Source organism: Xiphophorus maculatus, chromosome 6 (assembly GCF_002775205.1).
Source record: "Xiphophorus maculatus strain JP 163 A chromosome 6, X_maculatus-5.0-male, whole genome shotgun sequence".
NCBI classification, from domain to species: Eukaryota; Metazoa; Chordata; class Actinopteri; order Cyprinodontiformes; family Poeciliidae; genus Xiphophorus; species Xiphophorus maculatus.
This window is the reverse complement of record NC_036448.1, coordinates 23,918,689-23,934,490: the sequence shown is the minus strand read 5'-3', so window position 1 is coordinate 23,934,490 and position 15,802 is coordinate 23,918,689. Positions and strand designations below refer to the sequence as shown.

The window sequence follows — 15,802 nt, the reverse complement described above, 5'->3', positions numbered from 1 at the left end:
AAATGTTCTTTTAAAGGTAGTTCTATTAAACATACTTTAATTTTTTCTTGAGTAAAATTTCCATATAATCTACCCACTGCGAGTAATTTCACTGAATGAACAAATCAAGTGTCTGACATAAAAAAAAATCAATTTGGAAAACTATTTCTTCCTTCTGCATTTTTTATTTTGTAACTGTGCTATTTATTTGTTGTTGTTTTTCTTTATTTTAGTCTTTAAATTCCAGAAGGTACACACAACTCTATATATGTCTGATGACATCTCTGCGAAATAATCAGATATTATAAGTCTGTTTGTCTAGTGATACTTTTTGACTCTTGAGTAAATTCTTGAATGGCTACTTCTTACTTTTACTTGAGTAAAAATATATTTAAGTTGTGCTACTTTTACTTAAATACAAGTTTTGTCTTCTCTACCCAGCTCTGGTTATTTTAAGTCACAACTTTGAGCAACACGGAGCGTGTTAAAAATTAAACGGTTTGGAGCTTTTGTTTTGAAAGGGACACCAAACGGATGTTTTCTGCACTTCCGCGTTGTGAGAAATCAAGACTCGAATAGACTACTTTCTCCATCTAAACTCTCCTCAGCAGGTATGTTGACATTTATTGTTCCTGCAGACAGCTTCCGGGCTTGTTCTTAAACTGTGTGACGTTTGTCTAATTTAGTATTTTAGATATTTAGCTGGATCTTTCATTAGTTTTTGTTGATAAAGAGTAAGAGTCCCAGTCATTACAGCACACCTAGCATGTTAGCATTAGCACAGTGACTTTTACCTCCAGAAATGAGGCGACTCTTGATTCAGAGTGAGTGAACTTCGCCCTCTAATTAGGTAATGTCTGACCTTTGAGAGTTTTGTAAATCGTGTTTTGAGGCGGAATGTTCTGTGTTGTTTGCAGCAGCATCCCTGCATCCAGGCTGGAAAACACAACAGGGCAGAGGTGTAATGTCAGCTGTCCTCCCCCTGTTGCTGCCGGGCTGTTGATCCTCTGTTCATCCTCTCCGCCATGGCTCTGGGAAACAACCCTCACCTCCTCCTGGGCAGGATCCGCTTCTTGAACAGGTGCATCGAGAGCTTCAGGAGGAGTGAGCCGGTCCCTGAGAGTTTGTGTTATGTTCCCAAAGAGGTCTGCTACAAAATCTGCAAGGATTCATCCTCCAGCTGCTCTGCTGCTGCTGGTGCTGCTGCAGGAGGATCCACGGTGGGGAAGACCCTCCTGGCTATCTTTGAAAGCCCTCATCAGGTTCCACACAGTAAGAAGTCATGCAAGTACAGCATAGAGCCGAAGAAAGGGACCTGCATCAGAACCACAGGGGAGGAGTACTGCAACAGCCAGGGTCTCTGGGTCAAAATCAACAAGGTGAGCTCATCATCCCTCTTCATTAGTTAAAAAAAGAATAGAAATATCCTTTATTGTCCCACAATTAGGGATGCACCGATCCACTTTTTTTATTTCCAATGCAGATATCAGAGGTTTAGTATCGGCCAATACCGATTTGATACAGAAAACAGTGTTGAATTGGTGTAAAATGTTTATTTTTTTCAAAGAAAACTGAACAGACATAAACTATATAGATAAATTACAAATTTATTTGATAATTCTGCTCCAGCACAGCACATTTAAATACACCAATAGCTTCACGAGCTTGGACAGACATGTAAAAACAACAGTTTTAATTTGTTCAGTCGCTTCCGATACCGATATCTGAGGTTTAGTATCAGTAAATACTGATCCGATACACGAAAACAGTGCTGAATTGACATTTCTTATTTTAAACACAGGCATAAATGCACTGAATTACACATTTATTTGACAAATCTGCACCGGTGCAGCACATTTTAGAAGGAAGTGTTTGCAATTTCATTCTGTATGATATCAGTCAAAGTTGTGATAGTCAGAGAAACATTTTGCTGATGTTTTTGACGACCCAATGACGGCCTTCGGTTCCCAGGAGCAGCTGGAGGAGCTGCGGCCCGGCCAGGACCTGGAGGAGGGCTGGATCCTGGTGTGTAAGCACACGGAGGGAGGCGACAGGCTGGTTCCCGTGGAGTCGCCAGAGACAATCAGTCGGCAGCAGCAGCTCTTCGGCTACGACCACAAACCCTGCTACAGGTGGGAGCAGGTGGTGGACGTGGAGAACGCGCTCTACATCGGCTCCAAGCCCAAAATTGCGGAGTGCGACTCGGTAGCTGTCCAGAAGCTGAGGTGAGCACGGTCGTGTGAAGTGACTGCTCACTGTTAACGGAGTGATGAGTTTAAACGCTACCTGCACATTTCAGGTGCGTTCCTCCCACCTGGACATACGAATGCGACGAGGATCTGGTGCACTACTTCTACGACCACATAGGAAAGGAGGACGAGAACCTGGGCAGCGTGAAGCAGTGCGTCACCGGCATCGAAGTGTCTTCAAGCTCGGTGAGCGACACGCAGATGTTTAACTGCTTCTTCATTTAGGTTGGATTCAAACAGCAGGCAAAAGCGTAGGGTTCTCGCAGTAAATCCATTAATTATGATCGTTTAAAACTAACTCAATAATTTCTATTTGCATGATTCATTGTTTTTCTATTTCTACTAAAAACTGAATGAGAAAAGACTGCAGTCTGGTTCTTTTTTTTTCTCAGTTATTTAAAATGTTAACTGAGAATGGTCTCATTTAACAATATTATTGTTTATCGCAATAATCTCTGGGACAATTAAACGTCAAGCAAAATGTTTCGTGACATGCCAACCCATACGCGACTTCTTCACCGCAGTCTGAACGGTTCAACTCCGATCTCTTCACCCAAAAAGAAATCTGATTCAATTGTTTTCAATTGAGCCTTCTTCTTTAGAGAAGTCTGTTAGAGTGTGCAGTCAGAACCAGAACATAAAAATGTAACGTAACTGACGCTTTCAAAACAATCCGGATTACTTCCGTAAATACAAGAGAAGAGAATACACAGATCACATTTTTTATTTGGGTGGAAAGATCTGAACATAGGTCGAATATGTGGAAAAAATCTGATTGCATTTTCCTGCTGTGCCTGAATGAAACTGATGTTTAACGACAGGAGGATCCCAGCGGCGGGGTGACCTGTCTGACTGATGGCGACACCGAAACCTACTGGGAGAGCGACGGCATGCAGGGGCAGCACTGGATCCGCCTGCTCATGAAGAGAGGCACTGTGGTCAAGTAAGAATCTGCTGTTTGTCGGGTTATTTATGTTTGAAGCTCAGCTGGTGGCGTCTTCATAAAGGCCTCAGCAAAGGCTGAGCAATGTTAGGAATTCTCACAATATTGATATATGTTGTTATAAATTCCTGATATTCTGATGATGATCTATTTGATGCTGTGCAGCTCAGTATCTGCTCACTCACAACATTTAGAAAGTTTATTTTTGGTTCATTTTCTTATATTTTTTCATGTTTAATCCTAAACTTATTGATTTTATGCATGTAGACCTGCTGCAATAAGCAATAAATCAATTAAATGCATGATAAATTAAAACAAACTCAAAAATTTCTATTTGCATAATTTTTAGTTTTTTTCTCTTTCTACCAAAAACTGGATGATAAAATTCCTCAGTCTGGTTCTTTCGTCTCAACCAGCCCTGTGTTTTGTAGAAACAATTTTGTTTACAGAGACTTCATAATTAATTATATTTGTTGTTTCTGTTATTTTGTTTATTTGTTTTGGATTTTTTAAATGTCTTCCAGTTCCAGTGTTAAATGTTCATTATATTTTAAAGTCTATTGATTTTTGAGAATGTAATAATTTACATTACTATGCCATTAGATTATTTTAAAATGGTCTCAAAACAACAATTTGATCATTTATCGCAAAAACGTCTGGGGCAATTTACTGTCTAGGAGAATTTGTTATTGTGACAGGCCTAGATCCATGTTTTAGTTGCTTTTAAAAGTCATTCAAACTCTTATTCCAATTGTATATAAAATAAATAATATTTCTGCATCTTATTTATTTTTTTAAGAATTGTCACTGACTTTCCAGCATGTCTTTAACTAAGACTCAGCAAGTACCAGGAACTCCTGCAGCTGTTTGTGTTATTAAGCTTCACTGTCTGGTTTCCTACCAGGAGTTTTGCATTTTTAGTCCTTCCCCTCAAAAGAAAAAAAACAAACAAATTACTCATTTACTCAGGAACAATTTGATAGTATAATTAAACATGCAAACACACAATCTGCAGCATACAGAGAACCAACAATGTTTATTAGTATACCATATTTCAGCAACAAGGCACAATAAAATCATAAAACAATTAACAGAAACATTATATGACTGATAAAGTAAGGAGAAGTAATGAAAAGTTGCAATCCTGAATAAAACTGATGACGTTTCAGTTATGAAAGGTCCATTGTAGAGCAAAGGGAAATAGCTTCTCACCAAAGCATTAAAATAGACTTGCCTTTGCAAATCCATTTGCGAAGGCAAATGGATTTGCCTTTAAACTAACACAATATACAAACAGAAAAAAAAACATTTAATTATGGAGCAGAATGAAGAGAAGTAATGAAAAGTTGTAATTCAGATGGCAATTAATCTATTTTTCAGTTATTATAAAGGCAACTGTATGCAGCTGGATTTTTAGTCCCGATGTTTCGGCTGTTTTGCAGTTTTCTGGAAGTTTGTTCCAGATTTGTGGAGCATAGAAGCTGAATGCTACTTCTCCATGTTTGGTTCTGGGGATACAGAGCCGGTCAGAACCAGAAGCCCTGTTGATACGTTAACAAAATGTGATACATTAATCAAGTTCAATCAATCAAGTTTAATTTTACAGCACATTTCAGCAACGAGGCAAGTCACAGTATCATAAAAACACAACTAGAAAATTTCGGAAGAAATTTAGCCGGGGCCTGCCGAGGCGCGCCCGTGGGGTTTGGGCACGGCGTCGTCGCTACAAATCGGCATCGACGCTAAAGAACGCCGCGACGTAATCAGTGGCACGCGGAGAACCGCAAGAACGTTAAGCGAGGTGGACGTGCACCATTCGGTACGATTTAAAATGTTGTCAAGGCTTTTATTTTGGAAGTTTTGTTAAACTTCATTTCAAAGGGACAAACTAATCCCATGCGTAATAGTCCTTGGGTGAAAATAGTTATATAATGCTCAAAACACAAGTAGCTGATGTAAAAATATTCAAGGCTTTTATTTTGAAATTTTCAGTATGCTTCATTTTAAAGTTCCGAACTAATACCACGTGTAAGAGTGCTTTGGATGAAAAAGTCAAATAAAGCCAAAAAGAGCAATTACGTCATGTAAAAATATTCAAGGCTTTTATTTTGAAATTGATGAAAAAGTCAAATAAAGCCAAAAAGAGCAATTACATGATGTAAAAATATTCAAGGCTTTTATTTTTGGAAGTTTTGTTAAACTTCATTTCAAAGGGCCAAACTAATCCCATGTGTAATAGTCCTTGGGTTAAAATAGTTATATAATGCTCAAAACACAAGTAGCTGATGTAAAAATATTAAAGGCTTTTATTTTGAAATTTGCAGTATGCTTTATTTTAAAGTTCTGAACTAATACCACGTGTAAGAGTGCTTTGGATGAAAAAGTCAAATAAAGCCAAAAAGAGCAATTACGTCATGTAAAAATATGCAAGGCTTTTATTTTGAAATTTTCAGTATGCTTCATTACGTCATGTAAAAATATTCAAGGCTTTTATTTTGAAATTGATGAAAAAGTCAAATAAAGCCAAAAAGAGCAATTACATGATGTAAAAATATTCAAGGCTTTTATTTTGAAATTATTATTATGCTCCATTTTAAAGTTCCAAACTAATCCCATGTGTAACAGTGCTTTGTATGAAAAAGTCATATACGGCCAAAAAAAGCAATTACATGATGTAAAAATATGCAAGGCTTTTATTTTGAAATTTTCAGTATGCTTCATTTCAGAGGGCCAAACTAATACCACGTGTAACAGTGCTTTGGATGAAAAAGTCACATAAAGCCAAAAACAGCAATTAGCTGATGTAAAAATATTCAAGGCTTTTATTTTGAAATTATTATTATGCTCCATTTTAAAGTTCCGAACTAATCCCATGTGTAACATTGCTTTGGATGAAAAAGTCATATACGGCCAAAAAGAGCAATTACGTCATGTAAAATATTCAAGGCTTTTATTTTGAAATTTTCAATATGCTTAATTTTAAAGTTCCGAACTAATCCCATGTGTAACAGTGCTTTGGATGGAAAAGTAAAATAAAGCCAAAAAGAGCAATTACGTCATGTAAAAATATTCAGGGCTTTTATTTTGAAATTTTCAATATGCTTAATTTTAAAGTTCCAAACTAATCCCATGTGTAACAGTTACTGAGTTAAATCAGTTATATACAGCCCATAGCAGCAGGTAGTTCTAAAGGCCAGTTCTCAGTCCTGATCTGTTTCAACTGAGGATAGATAGAACTACAGCGATGCGAATTTGTAGTCCTGACCACCAGCCAATAGCCTCTTGAGTTCCGTTGCCATGGTAAATAATGGTCTCAGCAGGTGTGAGCTGTGAGTCATACATGCTCAAACACACCATTGTGTGTTTGAGCCTACACGTTTTACTGAAAAAAAGCATTGGAAACAAATCCTTCGTGTTCGGGAACCGTAATACATATTCGAAAAGCGTTTCGAGCGTATGAGAGGTCAATGTGTCTTCTGCGATAGTCCCGAGATTCATATCTGTACCTCAGTCAGAGCATTTACAGTGATGAGAGAAAGAAATGTTGTGCCCAGATCTGAAATTATATTCAAATACATGGGAGAGAGCCTCAGACAGCCTCAGAAAATCCTGTCGCATGACTTTGCTCTGAAGCACCGTGACAGAAAACCGTACGGTCTAGATAAATTTCGAAAACATTTTACCGAAGCAGACAGGCGTATCAATGTCAGGACCGATTTTGATACTAATCGTGCGATATTTGTGGGCGTGATGGCGATTTCAAAAATGATTTGGGCTGAAAAAGTTGTCTTCATCTCTCACTCTAAGCAGCCAGAGACGCACTCTAACTTTAGGAAAAATGAGAAACTTTGGGTCGCTTAGAGGCAAATTGTGGACAAACCGTAACTGGTATCGACGAGCCGTCTTCACTTTCGAAGAGATCACAGACGTATCTACAAAATGAAATTTGAATGGCATTTCTAGGTGAAATTGTGACGACACAGAAAATCCTCAAAAATAGGGTATTTCTAGGATTTTTCCCATTGACTTATAATGGGGTTTTTTTCGTAGTTTTTTGCGAATTATGTCGCCACGTTAAGCCCAAATCCCACCAAAAGTAATAGCTGGAATGGCGTGAATTTTCTGCACGTTTTGATACCTCATTTGTAGGTGTGCACCCAGCGGTACGAGCCGCATTAACGGTTACGGAAGAAAAATAAAGAAGAAGAAAGAAACACTTTCTCCGACAATAGTAATAGGTTCCTGCCATTGCTTTGCATGGCAGGCCCCAAAAATACAAAGTTGTAAAACACAGTCAACGATTGTCAAGTGCGTCGTCACACACTGACAAAAGGACTAATTGATTTTGTTGATTTATAAACTAGCTACAGTATTTTAACGTCTATTCTCTGAACTACAGGCAGCCAGTGTATTGGGACTTGGGTGTTTTTCTATTGTTTCCTGGTTTTAGTGCTGCAATGGTCTGATTTTTTTTTTAGGCAGACATGTAAATACAATATTGCAAACTAATTCGACTAAAGATAATGTGTGGATGAGTTTCTCTAGATTTTGCTGATACATTTGTCATTTTCAATCCTGGAAATGTTCTTCAGTTGATAGAAGGCCGACTTTGTAACTATCTTTATGTGTCTCTGTAGGTTCGAGTCACTTGTTTCTTACTTTAATGGATTCCTACAACTTAAACCTTAACAACAACCCAAGAAGCAGTGAATCCTTTTTTCTGTCAAAGGGTTTATTGTTTCTTCTTTCTTCCAACAGTAAGCTGATATTAACTGTGGACTCAACGGACGACAACTACATGCCCAAGAGAGTGACGGTTTATGGAGGAGAAGGAGACAATCTGAAGAAGCTGAGTGACGTCACCATAGACGAGTGAGTTTCAGCCAATAAACTTTCTCTACCTGCATGAATTAGCATTATAACGGCTGAATTATTGGTGCTTTATGAGTTTTATTTATGGGATGGTGAAGACTTTCTCCATTAATACACCAGAGTAACACCAGAAAGTCTTTTGTTTTATATATCTCATAGCGTTCTGTTCTCATTTTTCTTGTAGCAATCTGATTGGAGAGGTGTGCGTTCTGGAGGACATGACTTCTCATCTCCCTGTTATTGAAGTCCGAATCGAGGAATGTAGAGGTCAGTCTTTTTTTTTTGTTTTTTACCTTTATTTGTCCAGAAGGTCCCAGATATCACCATTTGTTTTCCAAGTTACACATTAAAGTTTGGCATTAAAGAAGAAAAACATAAAGAAAATCAAAGAAGTTGGAGTCATCATGACACAGAGAAGTCCAAATTAAGAACAGCAGTTGGACAATTACAGAAGACTTTAGAGTAATATGAAGATTATTCCCAATATTGTTCTGTTAAATTGAGAAGATATAAAAAAATAAACAAATTCAAAGATTGTAAATCACAAGAATCTCCTAGAAACGTACTCAAATCAAATACAAGTATGTAATTAAATGTGTGTATATGAAAATAAACCGCTGCTGTTTACTTCTTAGACATAACGAGAGCCAAGAAAGCTATTTATGAAATACACTGTGAAGAACTCCGTGAATAACTTGCGTATAAAGTGACACAATAATCAATAATGTTCAGAAATGTAGCCTGAACGAGATTTTTGGTGACTGTGAAGTTAAAATTGGCCGTATTTTGATGATGAAAACCCAGTTTAACCTTTCTAAATGCTTCTGCCATCCAGCCAAATGCCCAACATATCTGTATAAAGATGGTTTCATCTGCATAAAGATAGATGTTTTTTTTCTGAATTGTGAATAAAAATAGAAAACAAAAATGGGCCAAAAACTTTGCCTTGCGGAACGTCTTTTAAATCCAAATGAACTCTGCTCTGTTGTTCTGTTTGAAAGGCAATTTGTGTATTTGGGCCTAAAATCTGGCTGTAAAGTTTGGAGATAATGATGATAAAAATGATTTCCAGAATTTAAACCAAATTTAAAAATGATTTCTTTCTTCATTAGAGGTAAGAAGAAAGTATCTGTTTCAGTGAGACCTAAATAAAGCTTTCCAACTGTTTCACAGATGAGGGGATCGACGTCCGAATTCGGGGTTTAAAGATCAAGTCGTCGTGTGAACGGGATCTGGGTCTGAACGCCGATGTTTTTCACTCCTCCAATCTGGTCCGTTACCCCCGCCTGCAGGGCACGCCGCCCGACATCCTGTACCGCAGAGCGCTGGTGATCCAGAGGTAAGACCGCTGCGGTTTCCGTTCTGCTTCCTTCAGCTGGATCAGTCCGTGACGCGTCAGTTTGGTTTTATGTTCGGTCTGCTGCAGGTTCATCAGCCTTATGGACAATGTGCTGCCACACCTGGTGCCAGCCTGGGACTACAGCCTGGGAACGTTTAACCAGATCAAAGTGAGTCGGGTTATAGATGTTTATGTGGTGAACAGCAACCAAAACAAAACCATGTGTGGTGACCCGGTTCTGATAAACCCAACAAGCAAACATAGGAATAATAGACAGTTTAACAGGTTGTGTCAGAAACGGATCACTTACTGGATTTTTTTCAAAAATAATAATGTAAACATGAGTTAGAATATATTTTTTAAGTTTAGTAAACATGATCTCTTCTTCTGCACACAGAAAATCCAAGAGATCAAAACTCAGAACACCATCAATGGGAATGAAGCTCCTCTTTTCAAAATGCTTCTTCCTCCATTATCAACAGCAGAAGAGTCCAAATTATTTTTCTGCTGCTGGTTTTAACCTAAAAACCTAAATCTGGAAAAAACAAAACTGAAACTCAGAAACTGGAAATGTACATTTAAGCAGCAGACTAAACGTACATTTACGTTACGTTAAGCAGCAGACTTAAACGTACCAATGAAGAAGAAAAAAAACCATTGTCCTGTTCTGTAGTAGCGACTTAAGCTAGTAAAAGTAGCTATTAAACACAATTCAGTGTATTTTTTTTTATAAGAAAACATTTTATTGCCTAAAATGCAACAGAAGTCTAATTTCACTTAGTCTCTAGTTTGAGGTATTAATCCACTTGGGTTGCCAGGTAACGGCACTTGGCCTGGCTTGAGTTGCTAAGTTATGGGCTGAGCTGGTTGTGGTTGCCAGGTAACGGCACTTGGCCTGGCTTGAGTTGCTAAGTTATGGGCTGAGCTGGTTGTGGTTGCTAGGTAACGCGCAGTGGAATGTGACTCAATAATCAGAAGTTTTTTGAAACGTCTCATTTTCCAGACATCAAAAAACATTAAGTGATTGCCACATATCGGCTGGGTGTTTTTTTTAATCACATGGGATATTTTTAGAAGTAGTAGAAACACAAATGGAAGCATAAAAACATGCTAAATGTGTCAAACAAATGTTTTCTCTTTCCTTTTTTGTGCTTTTTCATCTCTGTGTGTGTTCTCTGGCGCCCTCTAGAGCATAAAGCAGTTCCTGCTGCTGTCCAAGCGGCGCTCCGCCCTCATCATCCAGTGCCTGAAGGACTCAGAGACCAGCAAGCCAAACTTCATGCCTCGCCTCTACATCAACAGACGCCTGGCCATGGAGCACAGAGACAACCCGTCTCTGGACCCGAGCTGCAAGAACGCCGTGTTCAGCCAGGTCCGTCTCTAAACTCAGAGGTTCAGCTCAGTCAGACGTCGTTGCCATGGTTTCATCTTTGCTTTCTCTGCTCCTGAAGGTGTATGAAGGTCTCAAGCCGTCCGACAAACACGAAAAGACTTTAGATTACAGGTACGTCTTCTTGGCCTCGTGTTACTCTCAAGTAGGACTGCGGCATGTTGTCTCGTATATGGTAACAATGGTGAAAAAAATTAATTCTGTATTTTTTTTGTCTGATTTTTGTAAATATTTCTGTATCAATATATTTTATATTCTGGTGACATATAGGTTTGTCACAAAAACTAATTTTGCTGGACAATAAATTGTCCCAGAAGTTATTGTGATAAATGATTATATTGTTTTGAGACCATTTTCAAGTAGCAAAATGGTAATAATGGCATAATAATGCAAGAACACATTCTCAAAGATAAATAAACTTTAAATTCTAATTAACATTTAAACATTCGAACTGGGAGACATTCTAAATATCCAAAATAAATAAACAAAACAACAAATAAAATGAATAATGAAGTCTTTGTAAATAAAAGTATTTATCCTTCAAAAATAGGACCAATGTAGAAGTTTGTCATCCATATTTTGGTAGAAAGAGAGAAAAGAAAAAAAACGATAGAAATGAGAAATTATTGTGTTTGTTTTAATTTGTCATGTGATTAATTGATTATTGTGACAACCCTAGTTGCATATTTGTTTGGCCGCATCAAATATTAAAAAGCAGAAAATGTGGAATATCGTCTTTGCTATCATTATCGAGATATTTAAAAAAATATATATATATCATGATCATTTGTTAGCACCTCTACTCTGAAGTCAAAGTAAAGTCTGATCACAAACCAAGATGTTCTTCTCGTCTCATCAGATGGCCGGCTCGCTACGATCAGTGGTGGGAATGTAAGTTCATCGCCGAGGGAATCATCGACCAGGGCGGAGGCTTTCGGGACAGCCTGGCAGACATGTCGGAGGAGCTTTGCCCCAGCTCTGCCGAGTGTCCCATGCCTCTGCCGTTCTTCACCCGGACGTCCAACCAGGTAGCAGATCCGACCTCATCACTGCTGCCAAACGTCAGTGAGCCTCGCCTTTCTGAAACCGTCTTTTGTCCATCAGGGAGACTTTGAGGCCAGAGATTACTACGTCCCCAACCCGTCCTGTAAGGACTTCCATAAATATGAGTGGATCGGTCAGCTGATGGGTGCAGCTCTCAGGGGGAAAGACTTCCTGGTGAGTCAACCTACAATCCAATTGTAGGTTAATGGGTGCATCGGTAAATCTGCACCAATTTTCTTAATTTTGGGAGATTGGTGATCAGTTGATTCTTACATGTGCAGCCGATCTTATCTACCTTGGCAAAGGTCTAAAAATCAACCACTGTCTCCTTCCTCTCTACCAGGAGAGAAGTTTTTGTTTACATTTTCTTCACAAAATGTAAACAAAATGGAGTAGAGTTGTAGGATTTCTCTTTTGTCGTTGGGAAAAAGACCATGATCCATTTCTCCAATTGGCACTAGGCTTGCGTGTTTACTTTGGTTGTATTTACCCAGAATCCCCTGCACTATTGTTGGTAATACTATGAGTTTACTCTCGGATTTAAAAATAGTTGCCTGACTCTAATGTTCAGTCGTAGAGTTAACCTGAATTCAAAGTCCAAATAAATAGAAGCTTTAAGCACGCATGTCAAACAAGATGGCCGCCTTGGAACTATGGAAACCCAAGGACTGCAAATCCAGATTTTCCAAAGACTAAATCTTGAGAAACCAAAAATGTAATTAATCGATTCAAATGATGTCTTGCAGCTCTACTTTGGACCATATTTTAATTTAAAATCCCAAATTCCTGCTGCAGGTTCTGGCTCTGCCTGGTCTGGTGTGGAAGCAGCTGACAGGGGAGACGGTTAGCTGGACAAAAGACTTCCCAGCAGTCGACTCGGTTCTGGTGAGACATCTAAGCAGTGCAGATTCGCTTACCCATGCCTGACTGTACATTTTGCAGATAATTTGTGGTCTTTGTTGGGTTCTGTAACTTTGGCTTAAATCTGCGATCAGGTGAACTTGCTGGAAGCCATGGAGAACATGGACAAGGAGACGTTTGAGTTCAGGTTCGGGGAGGAGCTGGTCTACACGACGCCGCTGACCGACGGCCACATGATGGACCTGATCCCGGGTGGCAGCAACGTGCCGGTTCGATACGAAGACCGCAAGGAGTTCATCCGCCTGGTGCAGAAGGTTCGGCTGGAGGAGAGCAGGCAGCAGGTTGGAGACAAACTCCTCTTACTTTACTATTGCTCCTGGTTTCCTTTGTTTCATTATTGATTTCTGTTTTTCTCTGTTTGCTGCAGATTGCAGCCATGCAGGCAGGGCTGCTGAAGGTGGTTCCACAGGCCGTACTGGACCTGCTCACATGGCAGGAAGTGGAGAAGAAAGTGTGTGGAGACCCGGAGATCACAGTGGAAGCCCTGAAACGGCTCAGTACGTTTCACTCACCATTAATAATAACATTGTTATTAAGCCTTTAAACTGAAATTTATAAAATGATACAGCAACTTCAGGTAGGAATGTCGTAACAAGTAATAAATCAACAATATTATCATTTATCATAACATCTGGGACAATTTATCATCCAGCCAAATTTGTCATCATGACAGGCGTAACCTTCAGGAGTGTTGAGAGGCAGAGAAATATACCGTACATCCAGGATGTCTCTGAATACTTACATAAATGTAGTTTTTTGTTTTTTAATAAATAGATTTTTTGAGATGAAAAGCATAGATTGACTTATTCTATTGGCACTTGTTTATACATTTATTGTTCTACTGGAACAATAAATGTTTTGCATGTAAAAAGCGTCAAAACTTGCACAGATCAGGTGCACAGATCAGGGATGTTTCAGTAGCAAAACTCAACATTTCATTAACATGATGAAAATAATGTGTTTTATTTATCATCCAGCGCGCTACGAAGACCTGGAGCAAAGTGACGTCAGAGTGCAGTACCTATGGGAGGCACTGACAAACTTCACCAATGGTTTGTGCCCTGTAACTTTTCCTACTTATATATGAAACATGAAGATAATTCTTTAGAGTTTAACAAGACAGAAATGAATTAAACACATTGCTTTTTTAATTTCTAGAGGATCGCAGCAGGTTTCTGAGGTTTGTGACGGGTAGAAGTCGTCTTCCTGCACCAATCTATGTCTTCCCTGACAAACTAGGGTGAGCACGACTGCTATGTTTAGGAGTTATTTCTTAGCAATGGTGGAAAAACAGAATAATCCCAGCTTGTTTTTGTTTTCAAATTCAGATCGGACACGACTGACGCACTTCCACAGTCGTCCACGTGTTCCAGCACCTTGTATCTACCCAACTATCCAAGGTATGACCAGGTTAAGGGTCTTGAGTTTCATTTTTACAAGTTTACAAGTTTTTAACCCCTTTTGCTTCACCTGGTCCAAATTCTGTAAGAGAAATATATCATACTAAGCACCTTTTGCTATAATTGGTTAATCTAAAACATAGTCAACAGATCATCCATACGCTATACAGAAAGAACTGAGCTTTTCACATGTTGAACTTATAAGTATTATTTTGCTGCTACAAATGATTTTAAAAAATACAATGCTGTTGCATTTTTGGCAAAAGCATTTTTATTTTCTTGCCAAAAACAAATTTTGTCTATGTGATTAACTGAAAAATTTAATCATCAGAATAATTGATTTATAAGATTATTAAAGCCAAAGATATGTCTTTTATTATTATCTCTAATTATTGGATGTATATTTAGATATTTCCTCAGAAAGATCTTCTTTTAGTATGTTTTTGTGTAAAAGCGCCATCTAGTGGAAGCACTTGAACATAAACAAGAAGAAACGGACTTCTTTGAACATTATAGTGGCTTTAACTTCAACAAATAAGCAGCCATTACAAAAATAATTGTTAGTTGCAGGATTTGGTCAGGGGGCTATGATGACTGTTTTTGTGCTGATTTCTCGCCTGAACTGTAAATACAAAATGGCTGAACACTAAAACTCTCCCTGCTCTCTTCTTTAGTGCCAAGGTCTGTGAGGAAAAGCTGCGCTACGCTGCGTACAACTGTGTGGCCATTGACACCGACATGAGCCCCTGGGAAGAGTGACCTCTCTGCGCCGCCTCACTGAATGCTGCTCACTACGCGGAAACATGCACACCGCCATGTTTATAACCACATCTGTACAACTGCCAGTTAACAGTAATAGCTGTATATATTAAACAACTATGAGAAAACACAAACCTGACTCATTAATGTTGGTTTAACATGTTTTATCTTCAAATAATAATAGTTTTAATAAAGTTCTTTGAAAATGTTTTAAACCATTTCTCATCCAAGCAGTTAAAACTTGTTAACATGATTAAAACTTGTTAAAACTTGTTTAGGTGTTATGGGTTATATCCAGTTTGTGTAGGTATTTTTTATATCTGAAACTTTAGTTTTGTGAGTAAAAGCCTAAATTTCACGAATCATAATACAGATGGTAGATTATCAATTATATTTTCAGGTATCAGGTATGGCTGGGCGATAAATCAAGTTGATCGATTAATCAAATATTTAATATTTGAAGATTTAATGTTTGGAAAATCTTTTCAGGAATCCGCTCCAGGGGTTTTCATAGTCCAGAATAATCCAGTGTATCTCGGGCGGCCATCTTGTTTGGCAAACGTGTTTTACAGCCATTGTAATGTCCATAGGCAAGAATCGTATTCCAGACTCTTCACTCTCTGAACAAATGACCAGAGATTTATATACGAGTAGAGATTAGCAATGCTTGCTAGCAACTGATGGTGTTAGCTGTTAGTATGTCGTGACAGTCATGAGACTGAAGTACAGCAACAGTCTTCAGTCAGAAGCCTTTTCAGATTTGCTGCAGGACTGACTGCTACTGGAGATTCTTCCTGCCCATAGCATCATCAGCCACAACAACTTTTTGAAGATGTTCGGATGATATAAGTTATAACATTTAATTTTCTCTTGGGAATACAGTGTTTGAATTTTAAAAAAAAAACT

The 15,802-nt window shown here is 38.4% G+C and overlaps 1 protein-coding gene across 2 annotated transcripts; it reads left to right on the top strand.

The window, feature by feature from the left end:
- Positions 1 to 516: 516 nt before the first annotated feature.
- Positions 517 to 15,026, top strand: hectd3 (HECT domain E3 ubiquitin protein ligase 3). 2 transcript variants are annotated; one of them, XM_023334774.1, is made up of 20 exons: positions 517 to 590; positions 897 to 1,358; positions 1,951 to 2,204; positions 2,279 to 2,414; positions 3,050 to 3,171; positions 7,930 to 8,043; positions 8,228 to 8,310; positions 9,217 to 9,382; positions 9,470 to 9,551; positions 10,572 to 10,754; positions 10,834 to 10,886; positions 11,632 to 11,800; positions 11,877 to 11,990; positions 12,612 to 12,701; positions 12,812 to 13,018; positions 13,105 to 13,234; positions 13,715 to 13,789; positions 13,896 to 13,977; positions 14,066 to 14,137; positions 14,812 to 15,026. In XM_023334774.1, exons 2-20 carry the CDS (start codon positions 1,005 to 1,007, stop codon positions 14,894 to 14,896), a joined length of 2,571 nt encoding a protein of 856 aa, XP_023190542.1. In that variant the 5' UTR covers positions 517 to 590; positions 897 to 1,004; the 3' UTR covers positions 14,897 to 15,026. The 2 variants fall into 2 exon arrangements, with proteins under 2 accessions (XP_023190542.1, XP_005815193.1); XM_005815136.3 differs by having other exon boundaries at positions 521 to 590; positions 900 to 1,358.
- Positions 15,027 to 15,802: the final 776 nt, after the last annotated feature.